Raw genomic sequence first — 19,933 nt, forward strand, 5'->3', positions numbered from 1 at the left:
TTTTATAGTTTTGATGACTTTCCACGTTTTTCAACATTAAAGTAGTATAAAGACAAATATGCACAAATCTAATGTACAGTATACATTATAAACAAATATCATATAATAAATCATACATATTTATAGATAACTAACAGATACTATACAAACATAGATTAACATTTATTTTACTATGTATTAATATATTTTTAATTACGTTATACAAATCAATTAAAATATCTTTGAAACACGTTTACCTACGCATGGAAAAAAACAAAAACATTGCGTAAGCTTTAACAAAGACCAAAAAAACTGAGCCAGCAGATGGCATCGCGTGAGCTATGACGCAACGCGCACCTCACCCTCATCATCTAGCGCACCCTCAGATATTAATCGGTCCATCCGAGAAGCATGATGTGACCGTGACATACACATCCACCCGAGGACAGAAAAACAACAACATTCTCTTTCTCCGTGTCATTGAGTGCAGTTATGTCTGAGGCGCCATGCCAGATCTTTCGGGGTGTCTGCTCCTCGCCGCGCTGCTGATTTTCTGCGAGGATGGGTACGTGAGGAGAGCGGAGGGTGGAGTGCTCTCCCACGGCCTAGCCTCGCTGTCGGAGGATGACAATGCCAGCGACGCACACACGTCCCCGCTCGAGGGACAGGGGAACGCGACGGTGCCGCCATCAGGTAATGGTCACGGCATCATCTGGTTTCATCTTCAGCATCATCTATATCCACAGCATCAGCTGCGCCATCAGTTCCGCATGCGGTGTGCTTGCTAAGAATAGGGATGTTTTCATGATGGGGTACATCACAACAAAGGACATGGGTGCGCTGTTGACCGATGTGCTCGGTGTCTCATAACATTGGCTTAACATTCATTACCTAGTATTTGTAAGCCTCTTCTGCACTCGAAGTAAAACCACCTATTTCAGGCTTTTTATATAGTAGGACAGCCATGTCCACATTTTTAAGAGCTGAATATAGCTGAAATGGTTGAGCTACATTGCACTGCTTATCTTGAATATACTGTTTGGTTTAAGATTTAAGGCGAGATTATTTCAGTGCCATAATTCCCCAATACATTTCTGTTTGAAATAGTAGGCATATAATAAAATACATTAGGTGTTTACTGTCAGGGGTTTTTAAACTTTTTGATGGCAAGGCCCTCAAGTTGTGAAGGACCCTATAAAGTCAGCTATATATTTTAAGGTTCATTTTAGAAAAATAGCATGTTATATAAATTGTTAATGTACTAAAGCCAAAATAGATTATGGAAAATATTATTATTAATACAAAATAATTTCGGGATGCATGATATCGTCCACCATATCCATATCGGACAATACATTTTTGGGGGTATCGTTATATAAAAGCCAATATATTAAAGCTGATAAATTATGGATTATTACCTTCAGCTGAGACACTTCCCTTAAAAATGTATGCAGACTCCAGTTTGAAAGCCCCTGCCATGTGTCTTAAATATTCACATATGGGTCTACTACAAAGAAAAAATATACCATATTGTATCCCATTATTGTTATGCTACAGTACTCAATTTCTTGTTAAATTTTTTGTTCAGTACCAGATGGTTGTAATAGTTTATGCTGATTTGTAATAGCGTAAAATCCATCATAAATCAAAAATGTATTTATCATTATTAAATATCAGGCACCGAAGTGAAGACTTATGTGGTCCAAATGCTTCCTATAAAATTCTGTGTTATTAAACAAATTATTGATGCTACATTGCCTTATTTGATTAACATTTATATACCAGCTGTTATAGTTGGTATGGGTTGAACAGTTTGGTTCTGTCATTATTTCATCCTGGCTATATCTTTGTGTTTTGAACATCTAAAACAGGCTCTAAGAACGTGAGCTTCACTTTTTTCTTTCTTTCTTCAGTATAGAGACATTTCAAGAGGTTCTTCAAGGTTTTAAAGTCTCAGCTTTTGATGTGCTCATCAGACATTTGGCACTTTGATCTATTTTTAAGTCACTCTGACTGAGCCGTGGGTCCAGTGGTCATTACTATTTCAATGCTAAGAGGTTGCCACCAGATTTTACTGTCACCAGCCAGTATTATCATTTTTGGCTAAACTGGTTTTTAATGCGTTAACCTTAAACTCCTTTAAATTTGATTAATTTTTAAATTAATCGTATTATGTACGTATTTTAAATTGTAGTATTATGTTTCATGTTGTATTTGTATTTGTATATGTCCACTGGAAGCCTCAGTACCAAAACAAATTCCTTGTGTGTGCAAGCACACTTGGCAATAAAGCTCTTTCTGATTCTGATTCTGATAAATATATCTTATCTTTGACTCATTTTACAGGGGATTGACTCTAAATTTACCATTCAAGCGATGCCATATACATTTTGTATTCATTCCCAGTTTCCCACTGAACCTGACCTGATCTCTCTCTCTAGAGTCGCTCCTGACACTAAAGATTTGGGTTAAAGATGCATCTAGCCAGAGGTTACTGAAAGGAGCTGTGGTGGCTGTGTTCTTGAATGGATCCCAGATTCACTCCAGTCAGACTTTGGAGAATGGAGAGGTCACGGTCACTGTCCCATACAGCCTTGGCCTGACTCTCACTCTGGTGGCCAGCATGGAGGGTTATGTGCTCACCCAGCTGCCTTGGAAAACCACCAAGATGCCCAGTAAGTTCATAGCCTCTAAGATTCAGTGTTATTTACTAAATTAATAGTTTATTGTGTATTTTATATGATTTGATGTCATCAGATTATTTTATTTAGGTATATACAGTATTAATTAAGAGGTACATGTTTGAATTATATATGATTCATCTTAATCCATAAATATTTTTGCAAGATATGCTCAATAAATACCTCATACAGCAAGAAAGCAGTGAATCAATGTGACCTCACCCTGGCTTGTTGTAAAATATCCTAAGCCCTAAAGAAATGACATTCAAACATATGGAGAAATTCAACTAATGTCATTTAAATGTGAAAAACCTTGCTACTAAAATGAGGTCTGAGTGTTCGTTTATTTGTCTTTTCCTAGTTTTTTCTGTTATTACGATGTCCTTGCGCCCTCAAACACAAGGGAACATCTGGCTCTTTGAGGATACTGTGTTGATAACTCGAAAAACATCTGGTATGTCAGTTAAATAATTTCTTATTCTATTATTTGATCCTACTATCCATTTAACTATTTTGAAATTGAGACCTGTAAAAAAATGTATAATCCATAATTTAATTTATTACCTCTATATATTAAATGCATAGACCAACTACTATCAATGCAGTGATACAGTGACACACTAAATTTCCACTGTTATATTGTTTATTTATCTTAACGTATTGCAGATCTGTCATTTCAACCAAGTGTCCAGTTTCCCAAAAGTCTCCTCAAACTGTCTGAGAACACTACCACCTCCATGTTGTCAGCCTATCTGACAGCTCCAGCCCTGCATACAGAAAAAGACTCAAATTTCTTTACTCTAAACATCAATGGCAAAGGAGGTAAGATAAACTTTGGGAAAAAAAGGATAAAGTACCTATTGCAACTGGCATAATAATTTAACCAGTTGCCTTGTCACATCTCTTGAGTGATTGCTGACCCTATACGTTTCATTGAGATGTTAAGGATCCATAAGGGAGTGGAGTATATTGTAGGGCAGTTTTAGTCAATGAATTCTACAAGCTCCATTATTGTTAGACTCAATACTGTATTGATTTGTTAATTTTATTGATCACAACATATTATTGATTAGGCAATATCAGGCTGCTTGGTTACCCAGATCAAATATGATGGCACATTTTACTCATATTATTGATCTAATAGTAGTCCAGTGTTTCTTAATTCCAGTCCTCAGGACGTAACTACCAGAATGTTTTTAGATGTCTCCCTATTCAAAACTTCGAAGCTGGTGAGTTATTTATTTATTTATTTATTTTTTCATTAACACTTGTTATTTTGGTTGAAACTCTCTTCACACCCTGATATAAATCAATAATAGTTGATAAATATTTTACATATATCTTCTGTGGAAGTCTCAGGAACAAAACATGTTCATCCAATCATTGCATTCAGTCCGAATGCACAATACAGTGAAACGAACGACATCCGACTTGTCTGTCAGTGTATGTATTTCCATACCTGACGTGATGACTTCAACACATTATCTGCAGATTCCATACGGCTGTGCAAGATTGTAGACAATCATTTACCAAGCACCGCAAACGAACAGCAGCTGCCTTTAACAGTTCCTCCTGAACCAAAACAACAAGCTTATGCTGTGTTAACGCCATGTTATAATAATAATAATTTGGAGATGGCAACCTGTGACGTTCTACCCAGAGCTGTTCACGTCCTCGCGATTTATGCGTTTCTGTGTCAACACTATCAACGGCAAAATTAGTTCTGCAGCAGTCAGGTGGTACAAGAGCTGTTGTTTACATTCATTGTTATTGTCATTTTATGTGCTTTGAGACATGAGGTAATTTAACGTAGTCTCTTATAACGCTTTGCTGAATCTGCTATGGCTGTACACATTCATGTGTTTTGGAGGAAGCTTTGGAGAGTGCTCTGAAGGGAGGGTGGGATCTAATGCTTTCAAAGCTAGCTTACTATTGCTAGCCGCTCCAAAATTCTACCCTACCTTTTAAGTAGTGAGACATCTAAAACATTCTGGTAGGTGGGTCCCCAGCTCTGATGAGGCTCAATAACTTTTTTTTCAAAATGGGACCGGTCTTAGTCACTAGCTGCAGGAGGCATCGGCCATGATGCATCAGACTCTCAAGCTAACTACATAATTTATGTGGAAAATGTTGGATGGCTGATGTACAATCTGTACAAGAACATTGGATCTATGAGATTAGAATGTCTATGAAGTGGCAAAGCTTTGGGAAAAACATGAAAAACCCTTGGACCTGAGGAATGGAGCTGAGAAACATTGCTCTAGACCACACACACTTAAAATAATTTTCCAATTTATTTTCTGCAGATTCTAAAACTAATCAGTTATCTTTGTATTACCAATTACAGGTTATAGGAATGTCAAGTTAAGCCCATTGGCTATGATCAGTGCCCAGTTAGTGTCTAATGGAAAGGAGGTTGATGTCAAAGGACCCATTCAGCTAACAGTACCACTTCCCTACCACACCCACCTACGACCCTCCGACTCACTTCCTGCGTGGACCTTTGACATGACAATAGGTGATTGAAAAACTGCAATCATGCTAATTTAAAAGATGTTTTGGATCTCTCATTGTTTTCTTTAAGTGGGGACTATTACCTATCAGCATTTTGTCCTTAAGCAAAACATGTAATGGTCACAAGGGTTGAGGGGGATGATTGTGTCCAAAAGCACTAAATGACAAATGTTATCACAGGTACCTGGGTAAATAAAGGTATAGGTACTGTTCAGGTGGAAAAAAACGGCCTAGTCTGGACTTATGTAGCACCTCAACTTGGTAACTGGATTGCTGCACCACCACCATCATCATCAGGTAAGTGTCAGTCATATTTAAGATTTTGAATAAAATAATTATTGTCAAGTCTCACTCATCAGCCCATATTGTTGCTATTTATGAATGAAGATGCATTTCAGTTTCATACCTTTAACACTAAAATCAAAATCTTCCAGACTTCTGTTAATATGCAGCCCTCTAAACAGATTATGTTGTGTAAATTTAGGTTTTATGGGGCTTGCAAGCTCAATGGATTTCATTTCCTACCACACATACCTTCTTTTGGGTATCTTGGGAGGAACTCTTGTGATAGTCATCGGATTTTTATCTGTGATTATATTTCACTGCAGGTAAGAGTTTATTAAGCCATGCAAATATCATTGTATCACATTCTTATAAATATAACAGTGCAGCGCTTATTTCATCTTAACCTATTAATTTCAGTGAGCTAAAGGCATTTTTCAACTCATTATTATTAAAGGGCAACTATGCATCTCATTTTACAGAGATTTAAACCATGAGGTTGGAAGAAAGCGATGGAATTCCACCAGGCTCACTGTATTGAAGAAAGACCAGACCACTTCCACAAGCTCTGATGAGGTTCAAGAATTTTTCTTTCATAATGGGGAGTGGTCTTTTTCACTGGCTGCAAGAGGCATCGGCCATGATGCATCAGACTCTCCACGACACCAAGCCAACTACAACATTTATGTGGAAAACATTGGAAGGCCGGTGGGCAATCTGTATGAGAACATTGGAGCTGTGGGATTAGAAAGCCTCAGAGCCCCAATGTCTAATCTCTACATTAATAGTGATGAAGTGGCTAAGCTTCGGGAAAATTTGGAACAGAATGGCTCACGCCAGGGTGGTGCAGAGAATTTAGTTTTCAAAGACAAGCTGTTCCACATCTACAACCAGCCTCTGGCTATTGTACAGGCCCCAGAGCTGTTTAATTCCCAGGGACAAGCTGACCCTTCTGGAAGCAGATCTGCCACTTTCCCGCGGAATGGTATGGAACATGGAGCTCAGACAGAGCGGAGCTTAAAAGACAGTTTCACTCAGACGTTGCCTAAAGTTCCTCAGCAAGACGGCGACGAGCAGCAGGCTCTGGAAGGAGTGCAGGGTGCTGCCGCTAACCCCGGGCTATGGGGCCGCTACAGTCATCTCCTGGAATCCGTATCTGTCCCAGGAACTTTGAACGAAGCGGCTAGAATGGGGCCTTTTCGGGGGGAACTCCAGGGTATATCAGAGCAAACCTTGCTTGAGCTCACCAAGGGAAAGCCGTCCATTCACCCGCCCCGGGCTTGGTTTGTGTCTCTTGATGGTAAACCAGCAGCCCAGGTTCGTCACTCTGTGATCGAGCTTCAGGGAAGACATCGTCCGGGCAGCAGCAATGACACAAGCTTGGACTCTGGAGTGGACATGAACGAGCTACTGCAGCAGCCTCTGCGGAAAAGCGAGGAACCCTCGAACGCTAGCTTGGCTAAAATAAGTGGAAATCAAGAGCAGGACTTGAGCAGCAGTGAAATTGGGAGTCCCGAGGACACGTCCCTGAGGAACACCCTGGAAGGCAGTAGTGCAGCCATTCCCAACATCCCGGAGGACAGGGATGCAGGGGACACTTCCAGTGAGTCCAAATCTACCCCTCCACCACGGAGACTGCGGAAGGTTCGAGACAAGAAGCCTGACAAGAAGACATCTCGACATGTGAGGGAGGAGAGACCGCACGCGAAACGCTAACTGAATAACCTGTGTGTATCTGTAGCTTTTTGGTGTCTGAAAATGGTTTTGATCAAACTGCCTTATAATATAAACATCAGGAAGAATGAACAAAACAAAAATGCCTGTCTTACCTGCCGTAGCTAAAAGTTGATTCCTGTGGCTATGCTGTATCCAGCATTTTGTCAGCAGTTCATTTGTACACAATTTCGCAACCACACTACAATGTTTTTACAAACTTCTTTGAAAAAACATATTTGTTTACCTTCAAAAGTACACTGTAAAAGTATGTATATATATCTAAGTATTTTTAAACATGAATGTTTAAATGCTTGTACCCACAATGCTCTTATAGTGAGTCTGCAAAACTGATTTAAATGCAATCAGTTTGGCTCTCTTGGCTTGCTTGGAATACATTTTTTTAATTCTTCAATTCAGTTCAATGTAATGCAAGGAACTGCCACACAGTGTCATAAACAATTATGAAATAAATTGTGGAAAAACTGAGCACTGTTATCATAAGCTATTAAGCTAAGCACTATATATTCTACAATTTAGAACGTGCACCAGTGTGTTGCTAAGAGTTTTTTTGAGGGAGCGATGGGCCTTTAAGGTAATTTGCCGTTTTGACGCACTGTACTTATTTATTGTATTCTTGCTAGTCACATTTGCATGCTGTCCATTGTGATGCTTTTACCATTCAATGTTTTAATGTGTAAGAATGTAGTACCCAAAAACATTGAAATTATGTCTCGGGTTATGGCTTACCTTACCAAGTCCAATGCTGAAGCACAGCTGTACAGGTCATGAACCTTGCATATTAAGATGTTTCTTGTGCTAATGTGTTTTGTGTATGAAATATTAATTCACAAATTGACAACATGATTATCAACTCATGTATTGAATGTGTTGGAGCTTTTGTAGCTTTATTATTTTAGACAATTAATTGTAACTGTTTGATTCTCATCAACAGTTACAATAAGACACTAGCTTGTTGTTGTCAGGCAACAAATTTAAACTGAGAAGGGAAACTGAAATTGACATTTTAAATGAAGTATGACCGAGGAGAGAAAATTGCGTTGTGTCAGCTGAATGTTTTTAAAGTAATTCATGTTGTATTGTAGCATTTATTATTTCAATAATTGTAATATGTTTTAACAATTTCTCAACACACTGGTTTAAATGGCTCAAGAGCCATTTCTGGATGCTTTTCAGTACAACTTGTAATCTGCCTTTTTGTGCACATTTAATAAAGGTACTTGACCAAAAATAGTCATGAGTTTAATGTAACCAGAACTGATAAGAATATGCATTTTATTTGAGCTTTTTTTAACAATATAAATAAACATTCATATAATAAATATGAGGCAATAATAAAATTATTGTCTCTTATACAATTATAAATGTAAAAATGGCTCATTTTTCAAGTTTGGATGTTTCTGAAATCTTTGCCTGTTTTTAGCAGAGGTCGAGGATTGAAGGATTCCGTAATTCAGTGACTGTTCAACTAAACACAAGAAATCCAAACATACTTAATCAGAACATTCTTGATTTTATTAAACATGAAGTTTAAGGCACTCATGTGGACTATAATATTAAAAAGCTCATACTAAAACTATAAAATTAAAAATGGATATCTGAGCCTCCCTCTGGGTGCTTCTCTGTTTTTAGCCGTAGTTTAATGAAAGCTTTTTAATATTACACATGTGAGTGCTTTGGATTTCTTGCTATCCAGTAGAGCTATTCCTAACATTCCTATTCCTTTTTTAATTGCATACCAATTCACTTTGCTCTAGTTTTCTCATAAGTATAGCTTTGACATGACTGTTTGTCATCTAGAGATGAAGATCCTTCATATCCAGTCTGTCTGGCATAGGTCTCTGTCTTAAGGGATCTTTCCTCAGTGGTCTGATCCTGTTGTAAGCTGGTGTCACAATAAATGGCCCATTAATGCCTACAATGAGTCTCTGCTGGTCATTCTGTGTTCTGGGCAATGCTGACTGGACATTCAAAGTTAGACTGACTGTTGAGGGACTATTTGGGAAGGATACTCTCCGCTCAGTCGGTGCAGCTATGGCTCCTGATAAGCTCCTATGCAGACAACTCTTTTCTTTTGCATGATTGTGTTTCATAGTGGACGTTCTGGTATATGGTTCTATGTGGGAACTATTGATGCAGAGGCCCCGAAAGCCCTGAGTGAGTGAATCCACTGAGGAAGGACTGCACACAGATGGTTCAGATGTCACTGTTCTCAACAGAGAAGGAGGACTACCTTTCTTTACCTGCAAACCAATACCTGGTAGAAAGAACTCAGAGAGCTGTTCATCGGTACACTTGCTCTGAACATCACTAGATGGAGCCAGAGATCTTTCTGTTCTGCTACTTCGAGGATTCCATGTAAGAGGATTGTAGATGACATGCCAGTCCAGTGGGCAGCAGTTAGACTTTCGGAGCACTGGATCAATACAGCCAGTATGGAACTGGTTCAGGTTCAGGAAAGAGAGAAAAATAGATAATAATTCTCTTGCACTATGTAAAATTATTTAGCTAATAGTTTGTCTTATTTATAAGAAAGTCATGCGAGTTTGGAAAGACATGAGTGTGAGTAATTTGTAGAAAAAAATCAAAGACATTAAAATGAGTTCCTAATGGCCAGCTTTATCAGAATTCAACCCACCTTAAATGAGCTGAACTTGAAAATGTGTTACCTTGTGTTTGCAGGGAAGGGTTCTGACATGCTGACCCAGTTGAAATCTTGAGAGGCAGATTCTACATTGAGCACCTGGATACAGAAATCTGGACTCTTTCCGAACCCTTATCGTCGGCAAACTTTTTATTACATTGTTCGGGACTATATCACATGTCACACCAGACATGCTGCTGGAGCTGTAAAGTAAAATAGAGTAATGTGTCTGGATAAATTCAGATGTATAGAAATTATATATATATACATAGAATATGTATACATAGAAATTTGGTTAGCAATTAAAAATAAAAGAACTGAACAGAAGCAATGAATGGGCAGACAAACCTACAACCCATTAAATGGTTTTCCATTTTATGTGTTTCTTCAAAATCGTGAGGTCCTGCTGTCTGCCATGGCTGACATCTTTTCTGCACAATTATAATGAAAAAAGGAAGACTATTTTGTTAACCCGATATACTGATTCAAGACCTAGGGAGCTAGAGTGCTGATTGAGACGCACCTGTCTGAAAGTGCCATATGTAAGCTATTTTCTAATTGATGCTACAAATAACTACTTTCTGCAGTTATGAATGACATCATCATGTTTCACATGTCATGTGAAACACAAACCAAGTACAAAAACTCACCATTCGAACTATGAAGTTATGTTTTGGATGGACTCTTCTCTTAAAGCAATCCTCACACAGGTGGAAATAACTGCACTCTGTGCACCTGTGAACGAACATCAGACGTAAGACGCTGCATATGACACAGAATCTAGCATTAGACAGACTCAGGGTAAATACATTACTGTTCAAAAGTTTAACACAAAAAATACATTGAAAAGTAACATGAATAAATACTATTACTTTTATTCACCAAGGATGCATTAAATTGATCAAAAATGACAGTAATGACTTACATTGATGCAAATTTGATAGAAAAACAAAATTCTATTTCAAATAAATCTATTCTTTTGAAGAACTTTCTATTTATCAAAGTATCCTGTAAAAATGTATCGCGGTTTGCTCAAAAATATTATAAAACAAAATAGGAAACACTTTATTTTAATGTCATGTAGTTACACGTTACTACATGTACTTGCTATTATAATAACAGTATATTATTCATAATTACAGGTAACTAACCCAAAACCAAACCCTAAAGTAACTCTAGTAAGTACATATAGTGAAATAATATTACTCAGTACTTATTTGACTAATTAAAATGTAAATATATCAGCTAAAGATTAAGTGTAACCCAAGAATGTAATAATATAACACAAGATTGATTATAATAAAATAATATTAAAAAGAGAACAGTTTATTTAAATGGTAATAATATTTAACATAAATACAGTTTTTATTGTATTTTTTATCAAATAAATGCAGCCTTCTAGCGTAAGAGACTTCTTTTAAAACATAAAAAAATTCCTACAAACCTCACACTTTTGAATAGTATTGTATGTCTGCACTGATTTGTCAATGCTATGTAATGGTTGCCTACTTGAAACATTTGCCGATGATTGGACAGGCCCTGCAGATGTTACACATAACACCCAGATGTTTGTCCAGACAGTCCCTCTCATAGTAGGTTAAAAGTTCACCTGCATTTTTCACCTGTCAAAAATAATAGGTAAACCCAAGATGATCTAAGCTTAAACAATAGATAGTAATGAGTTATTTAAGTGACTGGGTCTTGTAATGATGTACCTGTTCAATTAGCTGCTTAAAAGTGCCGAAGTCTTCTCTACAGAGTGGACACTTAAGCAGGGCAGATGGGTCTCTCTTTGTTTGGTGATCAGCCCATACCTTCATACAGGAAATGTGGATGTTGTTTCCACAGCTGAACCTTTACAATGATGCATAATTACAACGCAACCAGTCACAAACCGCAACATAGAAATTGCGTGTCAGTAAGGATCACTACTAGCTTTTTGAGTTTAAATGGAAAAATGTGATGGATTTGGCTTTAAAGATGGAGACAATATAATATTTATAATACATTTCCATGTTAAAAAATGCATTGATTTCAAAAGTTTCATCAATAAAACATATTCATTTCATAGTTAATACAGTATTTACCAAGAAATTCAGACATATATTTAGAAAGTATCCACTCAATTTCCAGAATAATCTTGATTTCTGGATTTAAAAAAAAACTCTTACTTGCAATAGGTCACAGGCAATTTTTTCAGCAAAAGTTCTTCTTGACAGATTGGACATATATCATCTTTCTCTACATCTTTCTGTCTGATTCCTCCATCTTCCTCACTAGGCTCAGGGCATGAAAGGCCTGCTGAGTTCTCCCTTTCATTAGGGGATGTAGTTTTGGTCACATGAAGCCCTTGCAACAACTCTAGGATATGTCTCTCCGCAAGACCGTACTGAAAACAGTCTGAAATAGAACAAGTGACCAGACAGATAGTTATAACTCAAACATTAATGTACAAGTAGTATGTGCCTTTATGTACAACTGTTTGGAGGATCTTACTGGAAAGGGTTGCACTGAGTGATAACACTTAGGGGGGGGAAATGGTCTACTTACATTCGTGATCTCCTGGTAGTCGGAATTTACGCAATAAAATCCTAAAATAAAATGTTGATGTAAGGTAAGGTAAGATTATGTCTCCAACATGCAAACGATGTATGTGTTTCTTCAACAATGAGCACTTTTCTGTCCAAGGGGTTGATTTTTATTAAAACTAATAAATTTAATTTTAAATGAAGGTCACATTAAAACTCGGAAATGTTATACCATGTAGGCATAGAGATAATTGAGGTATGCTACTTTTTAAACGCCTTTCATGTATAGATTTTGTTGTTGTCTCCTTGACTTTCATTTCAAATTCCAGAATTTTAAACAATCTATCGATCTAAAGAAACTTAGTTACCAAGGAGTCAACAGTACCAATGAAAAGCATGATGGATATAAAGTATGAGGCATATGATGTGTGATGAAATATGACAGACATTATGCGTCTGAATATTTGTAATTGTGTCATACTTTTACTAGCAGACAGAATATTTTTTTACTGTGTCCAGAATATTGTTCTAATCAAGCTATCAAATCATGCATAAAGTGTGAAAATATTAGTAATTGTGCGTACTTAAGTTACATAAAAGCTAACTGTTCGCTTTAGCAAAACGAAGTTGTTTAAAATGTAATTTCTAGCACAATGCAAACCATCATTTTGGTTGTGGTGGAAATGACTGTCACTGTAGTGGAAATGTTTAGTAAATTATAAAAATGTCAATTCTTATGAGATAAATGTTGGAATTTCTTAGTAAACAAATTTAACTAGCATGTGAAAGAATGTGAAAAGTGTGTTTTAACAAATAGTTTACTTTCTAAATGTCCACAAGGTAAAAGTGCCCATTATTGAAGAAACACTTTCCCACCCCAAGCATTTATTTACCAGCAGATGTGTGTGCAAAGATCCTTCTCTTTCTGGAAGATAGGGCAGGTACATGTGTGTGGATCTCCCAAGCACACCTTAGATATGAAATAATAACATAATTAAATTGCACAAAATATACAAAAAATGAGTCAAACAAAAATCAGTAGAAACTTACTTTATAATTTTTGCTACCCCCCTCCTCTTTCAGTAGAAATCCAATCGGTCCAAACTCTTTGAGGATAAAAATGGTGGTATTCAGTGCTCGATGTTGGTGTGAGATGACCGCATCACTCACTGCTTTCCTCCACATTGTTTTCCGGAACATTATTAAATCAATTTCGTTCAAAAATGCGCTTATATTATTAGCTAACTTTTTCCATGAATGATTAAGACTCTAGACGTATCATAAAAAAACTAATTCGTAATATGAAAACGTTGTCTGGCACTCTGAAACTTTTATATTAGTAGCGCGATCTTGAATCCGGTATTACTACGTTGTATCTGTTGTTTCTATAGCAACAAGCTACGTCGAATATACAGTAGCTGCTACGTATCACCGCTTGATGGCGATACAAGTCTCTGTGGTCACTGGTCAACTCCAATGTCGCTTAACCTATTATTCTCTGTCATATCTGTTCCTCTATTAAACAAATGTTTTTTAAAGAATAATATGCTGTTTAATCATCATTAGTTGACAGAGACGCGGTTAAAAGCACACAGTTAGTAGCTTATTGTAAAGCTTATTGTTAAAAGGCTGGCCTAATTTGGAAAGATAATTAATTTATCTAATCTTGCAAAATAAAGAAAAACATGTTACACTGTAGCTATATGTTAGGTATCTAGTATAGTTAACCCTTTAACTTTTTGAACATTCTGTTGACTATAAGTAACTTTGCAACTATCATCTAACTCTCTATTAATAGAATGTGTTAAAGGGGTAAAGTGAAACCCTAGTCTATAGAAAATGCAAAATCAATGGAGTTTTTTAAAATTGTTTACACAGAATTTCTGAAGCTATGGCTCCTTTTCTCTAAACTCTTCACACAAAACTATAAAACATGCACACGACATGCAAAACATCACACATCTCTTGCAAAAGCAAACACCTTATTCAAAACTATAGGCCTAACTCTAGCAAAACCTAAACCTGGATATGACAAAATGTAAAACACTAGCTTGTGTCTTTTGCGATAACACTTTAGAATAATGTTCCATCATCATTAATGAATAACTAGCCTACACAGAAACAATATGAGTAACGCAATATTAACATTCTTGTAATATTAACTAATAAGACACTCTGATTAACAAATTAGTAGGCTATAATTGCGCTCAGTTGAATGTCGTAGTTCACTAGCTAATAAATTAACTTTTTTTTTCATACCTCCCGAAGGACTACTAAAACTATATATACATGCTTATTTAATGTGAATAATGCATAATGTATAATTAATCATGATAACAGATCATAATGACTCAGGTATTGACAAATCCTTCGGCACTTGGATTGGTATTGAAGTGAAACACATACAGTAAACTCCCTAATGGCTGAAGTTTTTTATTAGGTTTTGGATAATGACAAGTGTTATATGTCCTTCTAAAGGAATTACTAATCACTTGGAACAGTATTATATGATGATCATGATGAACACTAGTAACGACTAGTGGACAAGTTCTATAGAATGTAAAATGTAAAATATTTGGTCATGATTATTAGGTTATTCTAGCCTGTGCTTGACCAGTGTGTTTTAATGGAAAAAAAAATCTGCCCTGTCCTAAATCAAATCCATACAAGCTGCTTTTTTCTTTCTTTCATTCAAACATCTTAACAAATTGAATTGGCTTACAGTAAACTGGAACATTTATATAACACCAGTAATTAAAGCTAGGGTAGGCAATGTTTTTCAAAAACACTTTTTGTTATACTGCTTGAATCTCTCTTCACATCCTGATAGCAATTAATAATAGAAGTGTTTATATATATAAGTTATATATGTCATCTGTAGAAGTCTCAGAGGATATATATACAAATGATATATTAGATAGATAGATAGATAGATAGATAGATAAATAGATAGATAGATAGATAGATAGATAGATAGATAGATAGATAAATAGATAGATAGATAGATAGATAGATAGATAGATAGATAGATAGATAGATAGATAGATAGATAGATAGATAGATAGATAGATAGATAGATAGATAAATAGATAGATAGATAGATAGATAGATAGATAGATAGATAGATAGATAGATAGATAGATAGATAGGTTCTCAGGGGACCTGGCAGGCACAGATGCTTCTTCTAAGGATGCAGTGGGTGATTCCTCAGGGGATGCAGTGAGTTGGGTTTTCTCTTTGGGGATGTTGTGGGTTCGGGTTCTCCCTCAGGGGACCTGGAAAGCACTGGTACTTTCTGGGAGTATGTGGTGGGTCCGGGTTTGGCCACAGATGCTTCCTCTGGGGATACGGCAGGTCTGAATTCTCCTTCAGGGGACTTGGCAGGGACAGGTGCTAGTAGGTACTTAGTGGATACAGGTTATTCCTCTGGGAATGCTGAGGGCACTGATGTTCCTTTTGGAGTCCTGGCAGTTGTTGGTGGTCCCTGTGGGGGCCTTAAGGCCAAAGGTGTTAAGACATCTGTTACGTCCAAAGACGTATTCTCTTATTATTTTTATAGGTGGGTTATGGACTTTGTCTCAAGTATGTTGTTGTTAAAGAACTGTGTTTTGGTTTGCTGCTGTGCTCTGGGGCCTCCCACTCACTCTCTCTGGCAGGTAGCTGATGGTCCCCAGCTGCGCCTACTTGCTAACCAAGGCTGAATCCGAAATCGCCCCCTATACCCTCAAATAGGGCGCTATTTGAGGGGACAGCCATTTGTAGGGGTGTCCGAAACCATAGTGGACGTGATTGAGTGCACTTTTTCAATCCCACATTGCACTGCAATAACGAGTGTACAACCGATGTACGCTCAACAGCTGTCCGAATTCGCTCACTCCTTTTCATTCACTCCTTCAAGTGAACAGTATTAGTGGACTAACGTAGGGAATAGTGAATGAGAGTTTAGAAGGCGAATTTGGATTCGGCCCGGGAGTCGGGCAACATAAAAGCTCAAGAAGATTTATATTCTTATGGTTGATCGTGAGTGTTTACATTGCTTCATAAGCTGAGATAAGGTAACTACTTTGACTCCAACAGTGATTCTAATTGTGTCATACCTTAAATGCAAGCCTATGTGCTCATTTACAAGTGCTTACCACTTAAGCCTGCTATCATGGTTATGTTTTTTTCTTTCTTTTTTTTTTCTTGTTTTGGAAACTGTAGGGGGGTGGATGTCATTTTGGTTGTATTCTGTTTATCTCCTGTTTTGTGCCCAGGCAGGGAGTTAGTGTATTTTTCTGTTGTTAATTTATTTTTCTTTGAGCAGTCTAGTTAAAGGTTTTTACTCCCAAGGCAGAATTATTTTGTTTGTTATTATGGCCTTGCCCCCTCCTGAAGCTAATGCTTCCTATTTAAGTTGTTATTTTGGAATACCTTGTTTCTGTTTTTTGGGTAAATACAGACTTTGAACGTGATCTGGTGGTTTGTGATGCTGTGGCAGGGCTCAGGCTAGCGCTCTATAAATACTTTAATATTGTTGGGTCCGCTTAAACTTGTGTGGAATGCAACACATCCCTTATCAGATGCCATCTCATATTTTCAGATTTCCTTTCAGTCAGGGCCTGGCGGGCACAGGTGGTGCCTATAGGGACCCGTCGGGCAAACTCAGGGGCACAGGCTCTTCCTGTTGGGATCTGGCAGGAACGGTTGCTCCTTGTAAGATCCTGGAAAGGACTGGCACTTCCTGTTGGGACTTGGCAAGAACTGGTGCTTCTTGTGGAGCCTCCACTATTCCTATTATTCAGATCGTCAAGGTTGCTTATTTTGGTGGGTACACGTCTTTGTTGGTGGTGAGGCAGGTTATACAAGAAAGGGAATCATTTTGCAAGATTGTGAGAGAATAGATAAGTAAACACATAAAAGCCCAGAAGCTGGTTGTCTTAGTTTTTATTTGATCATTATTATATATTTTAAATATATTAAAGTAAGACTATATCACAATTAGACAGTTGTATGATTTTCGCTTAGAGCCTTCATTTGCGAAGAAACAGACTTTGACTTTAGTCTCAAGTTCTTTAAGTGATCGGAGAGTTTATTCGTCATTAATTATTAAGACTACTTTAAGTTTTGAGAATGTCATCTGTGCAGGGGAGCAAATTTATCAGCAGATTTAAAAGTTAAACCAATCATTATTGTTTTGGGTTTTGGAAATCATTATTGACTCGCCCTCTCTATTAACACTTGCATGAACAGGAGCAAGTAAACCTGCAAGATCCTATCAAATTTTCAGAAGGATCATATAATGTGACATACAGCTTGTTATCACTCAACCAAACAAGTCATTGTGATAAAAGCACAAAAGTACATTTCTGGCTACAGGCTATAGCCTACACTTTGTTCCAAATTATTATGCAAGTGACATATCAGGATTTCAGTGCGATAAACATTCAGATTTTAAAGAACTTTATAGGGACTGTTTACACGACACCGTATTCAACTAGAAACGTAAAACTTTTTATGCATTTTGGCCGTTCGTTTACACGACAACAACGTTTTGGGTGCCTGAAAACGCAAACTTTTGAAAACGGGTTTCAAATTGCAAGTTTCTCAGAAGAAATCAATGAAGACGATAACGTCATTCACATACGTATTACATGTTCAGTCTATAGTATTTCAGCGCCATTCAATGGTCTAGCAGCAGAATACATGTCAGTATAATTCGGTCAGTGCGTTTGGTCTTAAAGTGACAGCAGCCTAATATTCCTGCTGTTGTCTGTGTCATTAAATGTTAATAAAATAAAATAAAATCATCATCATCATTTACCATGTTCGAGAGAAAAGAAGATATAAAGAGAGCAGTCAGGAGGAAAGTGATGATGACAGCTTGAAGGATAAGTGTGCCGCGCAAAGTGTGACCAAGACCATCTCCAGGTGCTCCCTTGAGAACTAGACCAAAAAAGTTATGTGTGCACCCCTTTCAATAGCCATGTGCGTTTGGCTCGAGTACACTGTAGTAAATGAATGTGTATATGCGCAGGCGCATATACAGTAGTCTTTCTTTACAAACTACTTGTCTGGCATGAATAATACAGCGCTAATAACTTTCTTTCCAAAGATAAAAAGCATGAAATGGTGTAGTGTCTTGCAAAAGGCATGAAAACAACTAATATTTTGTTAAAAACTGAATAGAGATTATCTAATTATCAAAAGATTTGTGAGTTATTTAGAGGACAGAAGAACTCAGATAAAGTATTAAGGAAAGTTTCTATCAAACAAATTCACTGTAGGAAAAGGGCAGCTGTAAAAAAGCCATACTGAGATATTTGTTAAGTACCTGGGGATTATTTTGTGATAATGACCAATTAACTGTTGTGATTAGTCAGAATAAAGTATTCCAGACATCTGTATTCTAGTTATTATTCAACAATATTATTGATCTGACTGTACTGACGCAGCTGAATGAGAACTGAGCTGGACGATGACATAATTTTTTTGTGGAACTGCTTTATAGATGAAATGAACTAATTTAATAATTGATGATTTTAACGGAAACTGAATCAACACTGAACTGACATTAGCTGAACAATAGCCGAAATGCATAATTTTCCTGTTATCACTGTAAAGCTTCTGTATTGTATAAAGCGCTATATAAATAAAGGTGACTTGACTTGACTTAATGGTAATTATCGCTAACTGTATTTTGGCCCAGGTTTGATCTGTGGGAACTAGCCTCAATACATGACTGCTATCATTTGTATCACACAGTTAACTCCCTTCTTAAACGGCAAACAGATCATTACAGTTTCAATGCTACACAGATATTAATCATCAAAATGTGACTGAACATGAAGCTCATGCTGGTCTTTAAAACCTCACTCATATCCACTGACAGCTAACAACCCTCTGAGATTCATAACACACAACATGTGCCTTGGGGTTCGGCTTGCTAGTTAGAGTGATGCCTTCCACATTTTTGAAGCACTATTGCTTTTTTGGCCCGGCATCCTACATCACTACTGGTTTATATTAGACTCTTTTGCAATGGAAGGTCATGGTTTGTATGCAGAACATTCAGTCTGTCATGTGCACTTCTGCGTGTGCAATATGTGTTGATATGGTGCAAAAGTTCTGATATTACATAAAAGTAGTTACTCTGTAGCACAATCATAAACCATTATAAGACAACCCATGTGGTAAATGACTAAACCCATGCTAACAGGGAACGTTCTCAGAACTTTGGCTAACGTTCTTGTAGGTTCTCTCAAAGTAGCACAAATTAGCACAAAACGTTAGTCATATATCGTTCCTTGTTTCTGTAAAGTTTAAGTTGGATGTTAGTCTATCATTTTTTATATGTTACTGCTTGTTTCAGAAAGTTTAGAGAACATTCAAAAGTAACAAAAGAAAACTTGATCCAGTTTTCCCCTTTGTTCTCCCCAGCTCCTAAAACTTACCGGTGTGTTTAGTTTTCTTTTGTCTCTTGATTGGTTTATTTATCTTTTTGTAAATATTGTTTTTCTTCATTCATATGTAAAATAATTATCACCTTTACATTTATTAAAATAAGTTCATTTGACTTCTCGTGTCTCTTG

At 37.0% G+C, this 19,933-nt stretch overlaps 2 protein-coding genes across 3 annotated transcripts; one reads left to right on the top strand and one right to left on the bottom strand.

Moving 5' to 3' along the window:
• Positions 1-293: 293 nt before the first annotated feature.
• On the top strand, positions 294-8,421 carry fam171b (family with sequence similarity 171 member B). 2 transcript variants are annotated; one of them, XM_077199400.1, is made up of 8 exons: positions 294-672; positions 2,421-2,654; positions 3,022-3,114; positions 3,327-3,482; positions 5,008-5,178; positions 5,355-5,471; positions 5,659-5,782; positions 5,939-8,421. In XM_077199400.1, the coding sequence occupies exons 1-8, from the start codon at positions 486-488 to the stop codon at positions 7,170-7,172; spliced, it is 2,316 nt and encodes a 771-aa protein (XP_077055515.1). In that variant the 5' UTR covers positions 294-485; the 3' UTR covers positions 7,173-8,421. The 2 variants fall into 2 exon arrangements, with proteins under 2 accessions (XP_077055515.1, XP_077055517.1); XM_077199402.1 differs by having other exon boundaries at positions 321-672; positions 5,355-5,466; positions 5,657-5,782.
• Positions 8,422-8,986: 565 nt separating this feature from the next.
• On the bottom strand, positions 8,987-13,746 carry zswim2 (zinc finger, SWIM-type containing 2). The gene is made up of 10 exons (XM_077199403.1): positions 13,413-13,746; positions 13,256-13,332; positions 12,385-12,425; positions 12,006-12,234; positions 11,550-11,688; positions 11,344-11,456; positions 10,485-10,569; positions 10,183-10,265; positions 9,860-10,037; positions 8,987-9,631 (listed from the first exon to the last, which is right to left on the bottom strand). The coding sequence occupies exons 1-10, from the start codon at positions 13,560-13,562 to the stop codon at positions 8,987-8,989; spliced, it is 1,740 nt and encodes a 579-aa protein (XP_077055518.1). The 5' UTR covers positions 13,563-13,746.
• Positions 13,747-19,933: the final 6,187 nt, after the last annotated feature.

Source organism: Siphateles boraxobius, unplaced genomic scaffold (genome assembly GCF_051911475.1).
Source record: "Siphateles boraxobius isolate OS27281-9 unplaced genomic scaffold, OSU_SipBor_1 41, whole genome shotgun sequence".
NCBI classification, from domain to species: Eukaryota; Metazoa; Chordata; class Actinopteri; order Cypriniformes; family Leuciscidae; genus Siphateles; species Siphateles boraxobius.